The following is an 18,533-nucleotide window of genomic DNA, read 5'->3' as shown; positions in this document are numbered from 1 at the left end:
CCTGAGGTCCCACTAGCCTCCGTCCTATAAAAACTCGCTACGCGTACGCACGGCTTTCCGGACGGACCAGTATGCACACCGACAAGTGGGCCACCACAGGGTTTAATCTTCCCGGTCCCACGCGTCAGGCTCCGCCGCGTGAGATTCTTACCGAAGTCTCCCGTGCACGCAGCAGCCCTGATCCCCCTCTCCCTCCCTCTCGTTTTGTTTCTCTCTCATCCCTCTGCGACGCTCCACTCTCCTCTCGCCGCATCCTGCCCTCTCTCGCTCCCCGACCTCGCCTCCGCTTTCCCGACTCCCACTCCACTGCCTCTAGGGTTTCCCGCGCCTCGCACCGAGAGACGGCTCCCACCGCCGAGCGGCCGCGAGGCGCTACCTACCGCGGGCGCTGCCGAGGCGGAGGCGGCGTGTCGGGGGAACAGCCCTGGCTGGGCTCCTTCCTCCTGGGCACCCCTGGATTTCTGAGGAAGGGCTCGGTTGGTGCGCCGCGCGCGGAGCCATGTCGCAGTCGCAGTCGCAGTCCCAGTCCCAGACCCAGACCAACTGGGAGGCGGATAAGATGTAAGGGTTTGTGCTCAAATAGTTTGGTCCATCGCTTCCCTTCCATGCCCGCTGATCCCTGCAGATGCTGCGTCTGCCCGCTGTTCGCTCGCGCCGTGTCAGACTTTCAGTACTACTTACAATTTTTGGGGGATAATTAAAAAAAAGTGTATCTGACATTGCGGTACTTTGCGAGTGTGCGGGGGATATGGTTTCGTGGGAGCTGCCATTTCCGATGGTTCGCTTCTACCTCTTCTGCTCAGTAGGCTCAAACCTTAGCCAGTCATTGTAGGACCAATTTAGGTCTTCTTGTTCACGACGTCAGGTTCAGACTAGAGTGACATACAGTTCAATTTGGTGTGGGAACTTAGGTTTTGATGGCCGGGTTTGTGATTTTGGTCAACTATATCTACTGTGAAACCACACTTTTGTAGTACTTCTAGTAATTCCGCAAGGGCTGCATCTTTTATGACCCTGAATAGCTTTTTTTTTTTCATTAGGTTACGCTTTCACAAGACTTACTACTGATAACTGGTGCTAATTTTTTGTGGTCCATAGTTTCTCCAAACAAATTCATTTGCAGCTGGGCATAGTATGTTGCTCTACCAAAGTACTTTTTTGTGAATTGTAATATGAGGTCACAATTTTTTTTTTAAGCAAACAGCCTTCCACAACATCGTATAATTTGGAACAGAGGTTGCACTTCTTTGTGAATATTAATATTAGAAGATCACGATTTTTTGGGCACTAGTATAGAACATGCTAAAAATTGATTTTTACCCTTCTAGCTGATGATTAATTTGTTACTGAGAATGCACGACACTACAAGGAAGTAAATGCAGTAGTATTCCTCCATTCTTAATGTCATTGTACTTGTGAATCGAAACTTGGAGGCTCAACATCAATCTTAGAAGACTAAATGGTTGTCTGTCTAATAAAACAGGTTGGATGTCTACATATATGACTATTTTGTGAAGAGAAATTTGCAGGAAACTGCAAAAGCCTTCCAAACGGAAGGGAAGGTCTCACCGGATCCAGTTGGTATGTATCTCCCAGCAAGTTGCCACGAAGCTATTTAAGTAGGATTTGTGTTGCTACCAATGTCGAGCGGTACTGTTTACTTTGTGCGCTTATCTTTCTTTCAGCAATTGATGCTCCTGGTGGCTTCCTTTTTGAATGGTGGTCAGTATTTTGGGATATATTCATAGCACGAACAAATGAGAAGCACTCAGATATTGCAGCATCATATATTCAGGTATGTACCTATGCTCTTTTCGTTTTTTGTACTAATATATTCTTTTCATGGTTAAATCTTGAAAAAACTTGGTTCTATACCACCAACTTGCCATGACTCAAGGAAAATACCACCTAAATACATCCTTTTAGTTCCATACCACCAGAATACCCCAAATTTTAGGATTACATATCTCCTGTCTATTTAATGTGGCCAGCTATAGACCTGCGAATATGACCTCTATTCCCAAAGCTTTCTCTTCCCTGCACTGATGTGAGCTCTGTTTCTTCTCCTCTCCACCATGCTGAGATGACACCAGGCTCTTTCTCTCCCTTCCTCAAGCTTGTTGTCGCATCTCTTCTCACTCCCGAGTTTGCAGTTTAATTCTTATTTTTCACATGCCGATTGGCCAACCCCTCTACACCACCTGAGTTATTACACTAGGTTCTCTCTCTCCCTCAAGCTTTGTGTTGCTCTTTTCCACAAGCTTGCAGCTTCTCTTCTCAGTCCCTAACTTTGTAGTTTTCTTCTTGTTTTTCATATGCCGATTTTCCCCACTGTTTTTAATATTTAAGATGTCGAACATGTCGACAGGTCGAATAGACTTCAACTTTTTTAATATTTAAGAAATTTTGAGGCCTCCTCTTGTAGAGGGATGCAAGTAGACCTGTTTGCGGTGGGCATATATGCGAGCCTCACGATGGTAGGTGGTGGATTTCATGAGTTGGCCTGCCAAGCGTAATAACCCATTTAGCAAAAATTTCATAAAAAGGGAAAATCATGAAATATAAAAAAAACTAGAAACAAAAATTGAAGGAAATTCTTGAAGAATCCATGGAATTTCAAACAAATTCAGCTGTAATTTACTCTTTCAGACTCAGTTAGTGAAAGCAAGGGAACATCAACAGCAGCAGCAGCAGCAACAGCCTCAGCAGCAGCAACAACAACATCAATCTCAGCAGCAGCAGCAACATCAATCTCAGCAGCAGCAGCAACATCAATCTCAGCAGCAGCAGCAACAGCAACAGCAGCAACAACAACAACAATCTCAGCAACAGCAACAACAACAACAACAACAACAACAACAACAGCAGCAACAGCAACAACAACAACAACAGCAGCAGCAGCAGCAGCAACAACAACAACAGCATCATCAACATCAACAACAACAATCTCAACAGCAGCAGCAGCAACAACAGCAAATCCAAATGCAACAAATGTTATTACAGAGAGCTGCACAGCAGCAACAGCAGCAGCAGCAGCAGCGCAGAGATGGTTCTCATCTTCTTAATGGTTCTGCAAGTGGGTTTTCTGGAAGTGATCCTTTAATGCGACAGAACCCAGCTACTGCCAATGCTATGGCAGCAAAAATGTATGAGGAGAGGTTAAAGCTCTCTTCTCAGCGAGATTCTCTGGATGAGGCATCAATGAAGGTATCTCTCCTACTAGATCTTGTTTGTTATGTTCTGGTTATTCCTCACAAAAATAATAGTAACTGGAAAGGGGCTAAGCACTAAGTGGCAGCAGGGCGGCGCCTAGTGTCACCGACCAGGTGAGTTAGGCAGCCTCCTAGGCTGTAGGAGCATGGTGCCAACTGCATATACACCACCTAGGTGGATTAGGCACACACCTTAAAGAACAATGAAAGTAGTAAAATGTTTATATGTAGTATGACACTTTCAGGTGCAGCAAAGATATGGCGAAAATGCTAGCCAAGTACTTGATCCAAACCAAGCATTGTTGAAAGCAGGTGCAAGCGGACAATCTTCAGGGTATTTTCTGAACTTCTAAGTTATATGCACACTGACAAACTTGTGTGAGATAGTAGATCATGGAACTGAGGAAAGATAGTAAATTGTTCTGTGTGCAGTGTTCTTGTTAGAAAACTCTGGTTTGCATGTGAGATGGTAGATCATGGAACTGATGAAAGATAGTAAATTGTTCTGCGTGCAGTGTTCTTGTTAGAGAACTCTGGTTTGCATGTCTTGGATGGGGCTGGTCCTTTTTCCTTTAAATATTTTCCTGTAGCATAACGGGCACCCATGTGATCAAATAGGCACATGAAACATTAATCATAAGTTGCATTGAAGCATTTGCCCTTTTTTTTTGCTAGATTGTTCTATGGAAATTTTTATGTATCTTTCTTTGTTCAGGTTCAGATCACTGCAAGCCCGTTAGTATTTAGAATTTTGAACCATACTCTTATCCTGAATTTGTTTTACCTTGATATTTTGATTGTGAGGTACATATCTTTTTGTTTCCACTTTCCACAGTACACACACAAGTGTTCACATCAACGCTTTTCTGTGCATAATTATTATAGGTTATGTTTAAGACTTAAGTAATTTGTAACAATGTTGTGCATAAATGGCTGACAACTGTTGCAGTTCTGTAGCGTTTACTTTTTTTTTAACCTGTAGGTATGTGATTTTGCTCAGGATAGTGGAATTACCAAAACCTGTCGTGAGTCATGACTCATGATCAGGTTATAAAGTAATAAAATAATCACTCCATAAGGATTAAATGTTGATGTCGGCTCATGCCGTAGCAACAAGCAACTAACATGTAGTACATTTAAAAAAATAGAATTTGACATTTTACCTTTCATAGGCAAATTCTGCATGGTACTGCTGGTGGGTTGTCAGGCGCTCTGCAACAAGTTCAGGCAAGAAGCCCGCAACTGGCTATGCAAGAACAGGTTACATGTATCATTCCTACTGTTTCTCACTTTAACAATACCCACTGCCAAAATAAGACAGAAAATAACATTATCAATTTTTTTTGATCTATGATCATACTTCTTTACAGACTATCAAAACTGAGATGAATCCAGTTTTGACACCAAGAACTGCGGGTCCTGAGGGATCATTCATTGGTGTCCAAGGTAATATTTCTCCAGCTTCTTGCCTGGCATTCCTGTTGCCTCAGTTGACTACACGTATTTCAACGTATGCTGTTTGCTTACTTCAAACATTATACTGCGAGGGTTTTATTCATCAGAATTTTTAAGGGAGATGTTTCTGTTTTGAGTGGTTGGCTTTCTAAATCCTAATTAGATGTCATCTTTAACAGGATCTAATCAAGGTGGAAGCAATTTGACTCTGAAAGGTTGGCCACTCACGGTATGCTATGTCTTATGATTATGCTTTACTGCTTATCTTGCATGTATTCCTCTAATGATTTATGCTCCTATTCTGGATTCTGGTTTGCTTGTTTGTAGAGTAAAGTTTGTTTTAAACCTTGAACTTATAGTAGTAGTCTGAACCGAACCCTAACCTTTCAATCCTTGAAATCGACACCCTGACCCTGCTCTCGTTGACCTGCTTGGCCCACATGTCTTCATCCTCTTCTGATGAGATGCTTTCGTCCTGACAAAACTCACATCAAAGCGTTCGCCAAGCAAAGGAAGCAGGCGAGCAGGAGCCCCTCAAGGGGCTGGCCAGGCGATTGGCATCTGACTGGCAAGCCCAGCAGGAGCAGCTTATGGCATGGACAGCAGAGGAGAGTCTGCGAGTCAGTCGGCTGACCACGGTAGCAGGAGTAGCTTCCGCAGCAGCAGGGATGACATCCTGCTCAACTCCTACATGCCTGTCATCGCTGCATTTTTTGAAATCTGAAGAAATCGGCCCCTCGAACATTGCAGTTAGTGGACAGTCCTAGATTCTCGATACCGGTTCGTTCTTACGAAGATCCAACAGTGCACCCTTTCGCTCCAACGTCTGCCTTCTTCCCCCTGGCTGAAGCGTCACTTGATTTCCGTTTTATCTCTGTTGCACAGGAGCTACTTAGTGTTTGTCTGTAACCCTAGAACGCATTCTGAGTAGTCCTGAGTAATATAACCCTAGCTGCCACTGCCAGTTGGCTCGGTGCTCTCATCCACTTCTCTAAATTTTTCACCTCAACTTGGAAATCATCTGAAAATGTGTGGTTTCGTAGTATTGGGTATTACAATACCCTGTTCCATGAACTGCTTCTCCTCATACATGGTGCTAATTAGTGCTAGTCCCCTGGTCGTAGCGCGAGACACTCTGCTCCTGTGAGAAGTGATGACAACTGTGCCAGCAATGTCATGGAGTGTAATGAGAAATGAAATTGTGATCCTGGTTGGCAATATATTTTCCTGGCGTGCCAATCAGGTTGAAGGTTAGAGTTGACTGGGATTACCAAGGTCAGGGTGTTGATTTCAAGGATTCAGAAGTTAGGTTGCGATACAGACTACCACTATAAATTTAAGGTTGAAAACAAACTTTACTCTTGTTATATGTAATAGCTTTATAGGGGAGGCGGAGCAACATGCTCAATGCCACTGCATATGGCATATATATTTGTTTAAAAGGTTGATTTCCATAGAACTGCAATTTAGACCCTCCTTTTTGATAATCAAAGATAGAGCCCTGGCCAAGTGTAGACCCCCTCTATGAAGCGTTTATCTTTCTAACATCAGTAACTTTTCTTTCCTTTTCGCGTGATAGTCCAGTAGAGCCCCGGCCAAGTGTAGACCCCTCTAGGAAGCATTTAAAATTCAGCAGTTGTGAAAGCAAGAAACAGTGTGTAGTTCTTTAGTATATTGCAAATCCTGCGATTGGCATTCATTGTGCGAACATGGCTGCTATCTCGCAAATTCTATTGTAACATATACACCCTTTTTTTTAAATCTTACTAGGGACTCGACCAGCTTCGCTCCGGCATTCTGCAGCAGAAGTCATTTATGCAATCTCCACAACAACAATTTCAACAGCTTCAGTTTCTCAATCCGCAACAGCAACAACAGCTTTTAATGCAAGCACAGCAAAATATGGCTTCGCCTACAGCTAGTGATGTTGACACCAGAAGGTTAAGGATGCTTCTTAATAACAGAAATATGGTCATTGGGCAAGATGGGCAGACAAATAGTGGTGGGGATATTATTCCAAATATTGGTTCTCCTACTCAAAGTGGTGGATCACGCAGTGATATAGACATGCTAATAAAGGTGTGTTCTGTGACTTCCTGCCTTCTCAAACTAATATTCTCTTTAAAGTATTATGTTTACCTAGTTGAAGTCATATTAATGCACAGTGTTCTGAGCTCTTACTGTATAGTGGCTGTATATCCAAGTTGTTTACGAACAATGGAACACCAACATCGTAGCCAAATGGCATTTCTACCCCAAACTGAGCAAACATATTCAGTTTTAGTTTCAAACATTTAAGGACTAAACACAGAAGGAATTCTCCTCCTTTAGTGTTGTAGACCTTTCCGTTCCTTTTGTCCGAAGTTCTGAAAACTCATTTTTCGCCTTTTTCTTTTTATAGTAATGGAAGCTTTATTACCTCCGGCCTCTGCATCATGGTGCATGAAGCCATAGTTACTATACGAGGGAAATGCAATATGAATATTAGAAGGATTATTACTTGGCCAGTTCGTCTTGCAGAGTTATAGGCAAATGGTTATTTACCCAAGTTCCACTTTTGGGCAGGCCATGTGTAATTAAAAATATTTGTTGTAATCTACGTATGCTTTGGTTACTAATATTGGTCTATAGTATTGTAGTTTCTGGTCACCACTTTTCAACTTATCTTGGATCTTGGAAAGCACCCAATTCATTCTCAGCCTTGATAGGGTGCAAATAAGATTCTTGCCTTATTAATTTTATGGCAGCACTCAGTAATAAGGGATATAGTAGTTGTTGAAGTGCTGAGTGCGTTGGTTGCCTGCTTCTATCTTCAAGGTCATATAGTTGTCCAAATTCTTAGGCAGGGGCTTCCCCATTTCGAAATAGTTGTCCAAATTCTTGCATCGTGAGGATCCGCGACCCTATTCATCATCATATCACATACCTCCTGTTCAGGAGTGCGAAGGCCAACAACTTTCTTAAACCTATGTTGTACTTCTGTGATATTAAGTTACAGTGTTTACTGGTCTCAGACTTGTTCTCTCATCGTCCTATCTGTATACAGTTACTGCCTGTATGCAGTGAAGATGGCCAGACAAACAAACCAAACAACCCGTCACATTATATGACATCGTAGCTAAACTACTGGGATTTAGAGTATCTACTGTTGTTCCTTAGATGACTAAACCTGATAAAGTTGTTTTCAGCAAGTCTTTTAACCATTCTATTTCTCTCCTTATATGGATGTTTCTATGTAGTAGAAGAAAATTGCTCATTTACAACAGTTGCAGCAGCAAAGTCATAGCCAACAGCAACAACAACTTCAGCAATCTACAGTCTCCAGTCAGCAGTCTCAGAGCTCAAACCAGCTTCACCAGCAACAGGAAAAGTCTGGAGTTGGATGCATGCCTATTGACGGAAGCATACCAAACTCTTTTGTAGTAACTGACCAAGTATGTTACTGTTATACAAATAAAATGTTTCTATGTTGATTCTTTTTTCAATGTTTTAGATCTAATGTACTACTGCTTATTTTATGCCGCAATGTGGAGGAGTGATGGCCTTAATGTTTATGGATGTACCTTTCTCTGCCCCTTTTTGATATATTAATGGTAAATCTTAATGAAGCATGCATCTCATTTCAGTTGCACTTCTAAAATTTGCCAACAGGCAATTACAGATCCGAGTGCTTCATAAGTGTCAGGATCTCAAGTTTTAGGTGGTATTCTGTGCACACACACATAATGTTTTTTTAGCAAACATACACACAACTAGAAGAGCTCTCTGTGAAGTCACAGTAGCAGCTCTCTTGAATGCTTGAACTTGTAGTTGATATACCACCTCGCCACTTATTTAAGCATTACTCTGATGTTTAGCAAATTAGTACATAATTTCTATGGAGTTTTCGCTTTTCCTTGTTCTGTGGATAGTATACTTCCTTTGGGCTTTCGCTAACACTCAGTTCTATCATTTGTTAAAAATAATACTCACAACCATTTCCAGTTGCTTTAGATTGGTAACTTTGACAATGACTAAATTTTAGTATTTCAATCACTTGATCTCTCTTTGTGGTTCAGGCATCAAAGAAGAGAAAGAAACCTGTCTCGTCCTCAGGGAGAGCTAATAGTTCAGGAACAGCAAATACTGCTGGGCCATCTCCAAGTTCTGCGCCTTCGACACCTTCCACTCAAACCCCAGGAGATGCAATGTCCATGCCACAGCTGCTGCATAATGGTGGTCCATCGAAACCATTAATGATGTTTGGTTCCGATGGCACAGGAAGCTTGACCTCTCCAGTAAACCCACTGGTATTTATATCGTGAAATCTGACATTCTCTTTCAGAAGTGCTTGCACATTGCTTTTGTCAGCAACATGACCAAGTTCTTAATTTCAGGGTGATGTGGACCGTTTGCTGGAAGATGGCTCCTTGGATGACAATGTAGACTCTTTTTTATCACAGGAGGACTTGGATCCTCGAGAAACCATGGGACGCTCTATGGATGCTAGTAAAGGTATATCTCTGTTTATCTTTGCTACCTGGTTTTTCCTTTTCTTGACTTTGAATCTTTCGCTGAGAAATTAATTCAATTACCTACAAATATCTGCGCCTTTTCTTTTCGAATTTCATGTGCTGTGTTATGACCGGTTTGTCTTATAGCAGGAAGAAGCCCATTAGTGGGCCTAAGTGCCTGTTTGTTTGGGCTTAGGCTTGAGCTTGTGGTGCTTCTAGGTCCCTAAAAGTACAAGCTCAGCCAAACATCTAATTTCTACCCATGGGCTTCTACAAGCACTTCTCAGTTTTCTACTATAAGCCCACAAGCACGTCGTGAGGAACTTGCCGCAGCTTCTTGGCGCTTCCCGCAAAATAACCGAATCGGTATAACGTGCTGCCCCTAAAGTTCGACTTATTTACGCAAAACTGCCATCGCATAACCAATCCACGAGACCAAACCAGGCCATCCGTATATCCCTATTCCTCATCAGCTCCTGAATATGGCGGCCAGAGTTTCCCGCCGCCGACTGTCCGGCCGCGTCTCCAGCAGCCAGATCTTCTCCAGCTCGTCGCCCCGCCCTCCCTCACGCCGCTCATCCCCTTCCTCTGTCAGACCTCCTCCAACAAATCACGACTTCAACGCCGAGGAGTGCTGCCGCCAATGTCCGCCTTCCCCCGCTATCCTCTGTTCCGCCTCCCCATATTATTGATGCGGCCGAGTTCTTGCTCATCCGGTTCCCCAAACCAAACTGCTAACGCGTCCGAGCTGTAATTTAGGCAGAACGTGAAGATTAGTTCGTAGATTAATGGATATTCATAGCTGGGTGTCTTCAGTCCCTGCCGGGACACTAGACTCGACCAATCTCCGTCCAATACTTGTTGTTGCGGTTCTTGTAAATTTACCTAGATGGAAAAGGGAGTAAATTTTGTTGTGATGTATATTACATACTTTTTTTTTTTTTTTTTTTGAACTATATATTACATACTTGAGACTTCTAAATATTGGACAACACAAAATTCTAAATTAAACCTCTTATGCGTTGAATCCATCATTCATTGATTAATATGCATGCGCATGTATTTATGTGTTTGCCGAATTTTATTTTAATGTTATTATCAAATCACTTACCAGCAAAAGAAAAGAAACAAGTTTCACGTACTGAAAAATGGATGTTAAACATATTATCTAAGCTTAATGTTTAACATAATAAGCTAAATCCTACAAGACCAATACTTAAATATCATATTTAGCATACATGGGTATTTCAGACTTTTGGCATCAGTTATTTGTCTACCAGCCGTCCTAAAAGCAGGTTGCCAAACACCATTTTATATTTCACCAACTGACCAGCTCCAGCCGCTTCTCAGACACTACCAGCCTCCAGCCGCTTGTCGTTCAGCTGCAGCCCAAACAAATAGGCCCTAAATTAGGGGCTTAGCCCATTTATCTTTATGTCATTAGCCTATATATATCCCTGTAATCCTACGTGAACAGGCAAGCAATAATCAATCTATTATTGCCAACTCCCCGAGGAGTTGGCGTTCCAAACCCTAGCCGGGACCCTCCACCGTGCGCCGCCCTCCCCTCCCTCACGACGGCGGCTGGCCGCCGGCGCCGCCTTCCTCCCCCGCGATCCGTGCACTTCCACCCCTACAACCTACGACCCCGGCCTGGTAGACCCCGAGTCTCTACCAATTTGGTATCAGATTCCTCGGTTGCGATCTTGTCTTTGGGCCAACCCGCCACCATCGCTGCCACCTCCGAGATGCCGCCGGCCTCCACCGCCGCCGCGCACGTGCCGCCGGGTGCCGAGCCGCCTCCCGTCCTCTCCCCGGCGGAGTTGTCTGCGGCCGTCCGCGACCCACCATGGCGGTCGCCAACCTGCGGACGTACCTCCAGGGCCCCACCGCCCCACCACCGCAACCATCGGCCGCCGCCATCGCGCCCGCTGCCACTCTCCCGGCACCGCCGCCGGCCTCCACCCGGCTACCCGCAGGGGTGCCGATCACCCAAATTCGGTTCCCACCCTCGCCGTCGCAGCGCCCAACGTGGCTCGACGCGCCCGTCTTCACAACGGCGCCCGCCCAACCTACGGTGTTGTAGCCATCGGCATCACCATCGATGATGGCCCTCGGGGGATTCACCGGTTACGCCAACCCCTACAGGGGGGGGTCCCTGATGCAGCACTACACCGCCGGGCTGCCCGCTGCACAGCCGCCTCGTTTCTCCAAATTGGAGTTCGCCACATACGACGGCACCGTCGACCCCCTAAATTGGCTAAACCAGTGCGACCAGTTTTTCCGAGGCCAGCCGACACTGGCGTCCGACCGCACCTGGATCGCCTCCTACCACCTCCGCGGAGCCACACAGACGTGGTACTACGCCCTCGAGCAGGACGAGGGCGGGATGCCTCCGTGGGAGCGCTTCCACGACCTCTGCCTCCTTCGTTTCGGTCCACTGATCCACGGGAGCCGGCTGGCCGAGCTCGGCCGCCTCCCCTTCACCTCCTCGGTACTGGACTTCGCCGACCGCTTCCAGACTTTGGCATGCCATGCGCCCGGCGTCACGTCCCGCCAACGCGCCGACCTATTCGTCGGCGGCCTGCCAGACCACATCCGCGTCGACGTGGAGATGCGTGAGCCACCGGACTTGCAGACGGCCATGTACTACGCGCGCGCTTACGAGCAGCGCGCTCTCGCCATGCAGCAGGTGTTCCAAGGACGGGGCGCGTGACCACCACCACGGACCGCCTCGGACCCGGCAGTCCCCGCTCAGCCACGCCTGGCCCTGCCAACCGCTCCTCTCGGGGCGCTTATTGCCCCGACACGCCCCTTCCGCCGCTTGACGTCGGTCGAGCAGCTCGAGCGGCGCCGCAAGGGCTTGTGCTTCAACTGCGACGAGATATACGCGCCGGGCCACGTGTGCGCCCGCCTCTTCTACTTGGAGACCGTCGACGACGGGGAGGTGGAGGCCCTCACCGCCGAGATCGCTGCTTCGACGCTCTCCGAGGCCGGTGTCACGACCTACGGGCCGGTCAACGCTACCTCCTTCGTCGTCTCCCTCCACGCGCTGGCGGGCGTCAAGACGCCGAAGACCGGTGACTATCAACGGGGAGTGCCTCACCGCGCTCGTCGACACGGGCTCGACGCATAACTTCCTGTCCGGGGCCGCCATGCGCCGCCTCGCCTTACAACCCTCGGGCGCCGACGCTCTCAGCGTCACCGTCGCCAACGGGGATCGCCTGGCCTGCCAGGGTGTGGCACGGCAGATTCCCATCCTCATAGGCGACGAGCACTTCTCCATCGACTGCGTCGGCATCGACTTGGGCTGCTACGACTTCATCCTCGGCGTCGACTTCTTGTCCACACTCGGTCCTATACTTTGGGACTTATACTTTGGGACTTCGACGTGCTGACCCTCATCTTCTGGCGCGGAGGAGGCCGCCTTGTCCAGTGGACGGGCATTGGTGGCACCACACCTACGACGCCCCAGCTTCAGCTGGTGGCGGCAACTCTCGACGAGGCGCACCCCTCCTGGCCGACCTCCTGCAGCAGCACAGCGACGTCTTCGACGAGCCACTGGGCCTTCCACCGGCGCGGCCCTGCAACCACCGCATCCACCTGCTGCCCGACACGGCTCCTGTCGCCGTGCACCCGTACCGCTACCCACAGCTGCAGAAGGACGAGCTCGAACGCCAGGTGGCGATCATGCTCGCGCAGGGCATTATCCGGATCTCGACGTCGCCGTTCTCCGCCCCGGTACTCCTTGTGCGCAAGACCGATGGCACCTGGCGCTTCTCTATCAACTATCGCGCCCTCAACACCCTGACGTCCAAGGACACGTTCCCCATCCCGTCGTGGATGAACTCTTGGACGACACGGCGCGCGCTTCTTCACCAAGCTTGACCTGCACTCAGGCTATCACCAGGTGCGGATGCATGCGGACGACATCGAGAAGACGGTGTTCCGGACTCATCATGGCCACCTCGAGTTTTTGGTGATGCCTTTCGGACTCTGCAATGCGCCGGCGACTTTCCAGGCCTTGATGAACGACGTGCTCAGCCCCTACTTACGCCGCTTTGTGCTTGTTTTCTTTGATGACATTCTTATATACAGTGCATCGTGGGCGGAGCACCTACAACACGTGGCCATCATCTTCAACGAGCTTCGAGCGCACCGTCTCCACCTCAAGCGCTCGAAGTGCTCGTTTGGCACGACCTCCGTCGCATACTTGGGCCACGTCATCTCGGCGGACGGTGTCACGACGGACGCTGACAAGATCGCCGCGTGGCCGATCCCGCGGTCTCCGCGGGCTCTCCGCGGCTTCTTGGGCCTCGCCGGGTACTAGCGGAAGTACATCCGGGACTTTGGCCTCATCGCCGCGCCACTGACGCGTCTACTTCGACGCGACGCCTTCTCCTGGGACGAGGAGGCGACTACGACCTTCGAGGCCCTTCAGCGGGCCCTCACGACGGGACCCGTCCTCCAGATGCCGGACTTTGATCTGCCGTTCGTGGTGGACTGCGACGCCTATGGCATTGGCTTCGGCGCCATCCTCCACCAGGGCGAGGGGCCGCCGGCCTTCTTCAGCCGACCCTTCGCTCCTCGCCACCACAAGCTTGCGGCATACGAGCGCGAGCTGATCGGGCTGGTCCAGGCTATGCGCCAATGGCGCCCTTACCTCTGGGGCCGGACGTTCAGGGTGCGCACGGACCACTACAGCCTCAAGTTCTTGCTAGACCAGCGCATATCCACAGTTCCACAGCACCAGTGGATCAGCAAGCTTTTCGGCTTCGACTTCACCGTGGAGTACTGGCCCGGCCGTCTCAACACGGTTGCCGGCGCCCTATCCCGCCGCGACACTGAGGATGTTGCCGACGACGTTGCTACGGCGGGCACCGTCTTGTGCATCTGTTCTGGACCGTCCTTCACCTTCATTGACGATGTCCACCGTGCGACGGACACGACCGCGGACGCCCAGACACTCCGCGGGCGCCTCGCCGACGGCGACTTGGGGGCGACTGCGCCTTGACGACGGGCTCCTGCTACATGGACGCCGCATCTTCGTGCCCGCCCACGGCGACCTACGCCAACAGGTCCTGTCGCTGGCGGACATGAGGGCGTGCAGAAGACCCTCAATCGCCTCCGTGCTGATTTCTACATTCCCGGGGATGGTGCGCTCGTTCGTGACTGGGTGCGGTCATGCGTGCTGTGCCAACGGAACAAGACGGAGACGCTGCGACCAGCGGGTATGCTGCAGCCGCTGGACGTACCCTCCCAGGTGTGGGCGGATATCTCCATGGACTTCATCGATTCCCAAGGTGGGCGGCAAGTCCGTCATCCTCACGGTGGTCGATCGCTTTTCCAAGTACGCGCACTTCATCGCCCTCGGCCACCCATATTCAGCCGCGTCCGTGGCACGGGCCTTCTTCGACAGCATCGTCCGCCTCCACGAATTTCCTTTATCCATCGTCTGGCGGGATCTTTTTCGGATGGCGGGCGTGAAGCTCCGCATGAGCACGGCGTTCCACCCTCAGACCGACGGCCAGTCCGAGGTGGTCAACAAGGTGATCGCCATGTATTTGCGATGCGTGACGGGTGATCGACCACGAGCTTGGGTGGATTGGCTGCCATGGGCGGAGTACTTCTACAACACCTATCACTCCGCCTTGCATGCCACGCCTTTTGAGGTGGTCTACGGGTGACCGCCGCCGGCAATGCTTCCTTATGAGCCGGGCACGGCTCAAACCGAGACGGCGGGTGACCTGCTTCGAACCCGCGATGAGATCCTGACCGAGGCGCGTCAGCGGCCCGGAAGTACTATGATGCTCATCACCGCGAGGCGGAGTTCGCGGTGGGGGATTGGGTTTGGCTGCGCCTCCTTCACAGGACCACGCAGTCCCTGGACCCACGCTCCAAGCGCAAGTTGGGATCCCGCTACGCCGGTCCTTTTCGAGTGCTGGAACGAGTTGGCACACTCGCATACCGCTTGGAGCTGCCGGCTGCATCGCGCCTACATGACGTCTTCCATGTCGGCCTACTCAAGGCCTACCGTGGGGACCCGCCGGCAGTGACGCCGGACCTTCCCCCTACTGCAGATGGTCGTCCTCTGCCAGCCCCTGCCAAAGTGGCGAAGGTGATGCAGGCGCAGCAGCGTCGCGGCGTTTGGCATGTTCTGGTGCAGTGGGCCAGTCTGCCAGAAGAGGAGGCCACTTGGGAGAAGCTCCCAGTAGTTTCCAGATGTTCAGCTTGTCACCTCGAGGACGAGCTGTTTGTGAATGCGGGGAGAGATGTTATGACCGGTTTGTCTTATAGCAGGAAGAAGCCCATTAGTGGGCCTAAATTAGGGGCTTAGCCCATTTATCTTTATGTCATTAGCCTATATATATCCCTGTAATCCTACGTGAACAGGCAAGCAATAATCAATCTATTATTGCCAACTCCCCGAGGAGTTGGCATTCCAAACCCTAGCCGCCACCCTCCACCGTGTGCCGCCCTCCCCCTCCCTCACGACGACGGCTGGCCGCCGGCGCCGCCTTCCTCCCCCGCGATCCGTGCACTTCCACCACTACAACCTACGTCCCCGGGTAGACCCCGAGTCTACCAGTGCGCATCTTGGTTTCAACAAGTTTGCAATTCCTTTTATAAGCGAGATTGATATCGTATCAGATTACTTGTGAATAAATGTTGAGTGCAGTGTATCTTTCGCAAGATGTAATGCTTTGGGGTCTTTAATTCTGTTGTAGTTAATTAATTATAGTTTGATACTAAGCATGCTGTTATATTGTAATTATGAGAGCAAAGTTGCAGGAAAGGACACTTATATCTGGAAAAAGAATTTATCGCATTTCATGCTATATCACCTTCCCAAAACCTATTGCCTAAAGGTTTAATGAACCTGCCAGCAGCTAGTAGCCTAGTAGACATTTGTGACTAGATAAAGCTACCTTCTCCTTTCCAAAATCCGATGGCAGCAGCTGACCAAGCTCAGTGTCAATCATGTGTTGAATTTAAAATTTCAGTACCCCATTAAAGCGTGCACCTTAACTTTTGCACAGTTTTTCAGAATCAGTTGCAACATTTAGCATTGATCTTGTCCTTTTTGGGGGAGACCATGTTACTGGTTAGTAGTGACTTGTCATGAAGATGACAGGAAGTGATTGGGTGCCCCCTAACATGTCATGTTCTTTTGGACTAAATGGTTTCTTTGAGCTTAATACATGGGGCAAATAAGAGGATATCATTTTTACCGAAGAACAAATGTGTAGACTGTTCAGTATGAATGATTGTAGATGCCGCGGGGTGCCATGGACTCATGTTTCATTCTGCTTGATTGCAATTAATTGGATGGATTGAATACATGGCTCACTGTCTACCACAGGGTCTAGTTTTTCTGAGGTTGCAAAAGCCCGTGCAAGTACAGGCAAGGTTATTTGTTGCCATTTCTCGTCAGATGGAAAACTACTTGCCACCGGAGGCCATGACAAGAAGGTGGGTATACCAACATAGAAGTAACTATGAATATGCTGGTGCTAAAGAAATACAGACTTGTACCTGATTTTTGTGTATTTTCAGGCTGTTTTATGGTTTACAGATGCCCTAAACCCCAAATCTACATTAGAAGAGCATTCTATGCTAATTACAGATGTCCGATTTAGCCCAAGCATGACCCGCCTCGCAACATCTTCCTTTGACAAAACCGTACGGGTTTGGGACGCTGACAATGTATGTACATACCTATTTCTTATCATTGGCTTTCTTACAGCAACATCGCTTCAGAGGATATCATATACTTTGAAATGCACTGACTAAGAGATTTGACTATATGCAGCCAGGTTATTCACTCCGTACTTTCACGGGTCATTCAGCTTCTGTTAAGTCACTTGATTTTCATTCAAATAAAGAAGACATCATTTGCTCCTGTGATAGTGATGGGGAAGTGCGCTGTTGGAGCATAAATAATGGTAGCTGTGTGACATGTGTTAGGGTCTTCAATGTATGCACTATGCAACCCTGTTTTTTCCTCAAAACATTGTTTCTTTGTTGTTTGTCGATATTGTTATGTTGATAATACGCTGAAACTTTGTCCTGTGTTACTGTTTCTTATCTTATCTTCCTAGGGAGGTGCTACTCAGTTGAGATTTCAACCTCGTCAAGGGAAATATATTGCAGCTGCCTCAGAGAAGACGGTATCGATACTCGATGCAGAAACACTACAAGTTTGTAGAAGTGCTTTACAGGTTAGTTTTCACAACTGATTTTTGGCATGTGTTGACTAGAGTGATGTTTAGTTACGTGACATTGTCTTGTAGTAGTAATTTAGTTAATGCCAGTGAAACCATATTAAGAAGTTCTCATTGTCAAATTGCAATGCTTGGTTCTTGGGTTTCGCCAAGCGAACTAAGCATAGTCTTTGATCCAAAATGTCCAGTACAGCTTAATATTGTCAGATGGTATTGCAATTAATGTTGTGTTTTTCAGTGTTGCTCTCACTGTAATATGAACTTCCGTTCATGCGTAGGGACACGTAAAGAGTATTCAGTCGATTTGTTGGGATGCTGCGGGTGACTATCTCGCCTCTGTAAGTGAAGATTCTGTCAAGGTGTGGTCATTTACTTCGGGAAATGACGGCGAGCGTGTGCATGAATTGAATTGCAGCGGAAACAAGTTTAATTCTTGTGTTTTTCATCCAAATTATCCATCGTTGCTTGTAATTGGTTGTTATGAGGCAAGTTCTCTCATACCTTATCATCTTATGAGTTATCGGGCCTAAGTCCCTTTTTTAATCTATTTTTTTTTATTGTGTGTATCATTTTGATCTTGCAGTCCATAGAACTTTGGGACATAAGGGAGAAGAATACTGTGACCATCAGCAATGCTCACGATGGCTTAATTGCAGCCCTAGCGGCATCAAATGCATCAGGGCTGGTTGCCTCAGTAAGTCATGATAAGCTTGTCAAGCTCTGGAAATGAGATCAGCAGCAACCTTCCTTGACATCACATATTACATGTTGGTCCTTGCGGGCATCTGTCGTCCGGCTACCGCCAGTGTTATATGATGAAGAAACAGGGTGGTTGTCTGCTGCGGATGAACACATGACGAACGGCAGCTAACGAAATGTATCCAACTCTGTTGAAGAAGTAACCCAAATTGTTGTCTCAGTTGCTGCATGTGCTCTTGCGTAGGCTTTGTAACCATACTTCTAGAATGTACAATACTCTCTATTGGCTTGCGCAAACGCTAGAGCGTTATCATGGATTGATCACAGGCACGGGGACCTTTAATGTATCGTGCTGAATCCATATTTGTTAATTCTGTTTTCTCTTATTGTCCTTTTTGTGCCCCAATTCTGGGATGTCAAATGTGGCCATATGCTGCCAAAAGTTGTGC

The 18,533-nt window shown here is 48.0% G+C and overlaps 1 protein-coding gene across 3 annotated transcripts; it reads left to right on the top strand.

Annotated features, from left to right (window-relative positions):
• The first annotated feature begins 219 nt into the window (after positions 1–219).
• LOC127342884 (transcriptional corepressor LEUNIG) lies at positions 220–18,470 on the top strand. Of its 3 annotated transcripts, none has more exons than XM_051368909.2 (18): positions 220–561; positions 1,484–1,581; positions 1,686–1,795; positions 2,650–3,207; positions 3,458–3,546; positions 4,385–4,472; positions 4,583–4,658; positions 4,847–4,896; positions 6,438–6,746; positions 7,943–8,101; positions 8,726–8,956; positions 9,044–9,161; positions 16,524–16,633; positions 16,718–16,867; positions 16,974–17,138; positions 17,263–17,382; positions 17,664–17,870; positions 17,969–18,470. In XM_051368909.2, the coding sequence occupies exons 1-18, from the start codon at positions 500–502 to the stop codon at positions 18,113–18,115; spliced, it is 2,847 nt and encodes a 948-aa protein (XP_051224869.1). In that variant the 5' UTR covers positions 220–499; the 3' UTR covers positions 18,116–18,470. The 3 variants fall into 3 exon arrangements, with proteins under 3 accessions (XP_051224869.1, XP_051224868.1, XP_051224867.1); XM_051368908.2 differs by having other exon boundaries at positions 7,940–8,101; XM_051368907.2 differs by having other exon boundaries at positions 7,910–8,101.
• The last annotated feature ends 63 nt before the right edge of the window (positions 18,471–18,533 follow it).

The sequence above is a fragment of the Lolium perenne genome, chromosome 3, assembly GCF_019359855.2.
Source record: "Lolium perenne isolate Kyuss_39 chromosome 3, Kyuss_2.0, whole genome shotgun sequence".
NCBI classification, from domain to species: domain Eukaryota; kingdom Viridiplantae; phylum Streptophyta; class Magnoliopsida; order Poales; family Poaceae; genus Lolium; species Lolium perenne.
The sequence above is the reverse complement of the archived record's forward strand: the minus strand, read 5'-3'. Positions and strand labels throughout refer to the sequence as shown.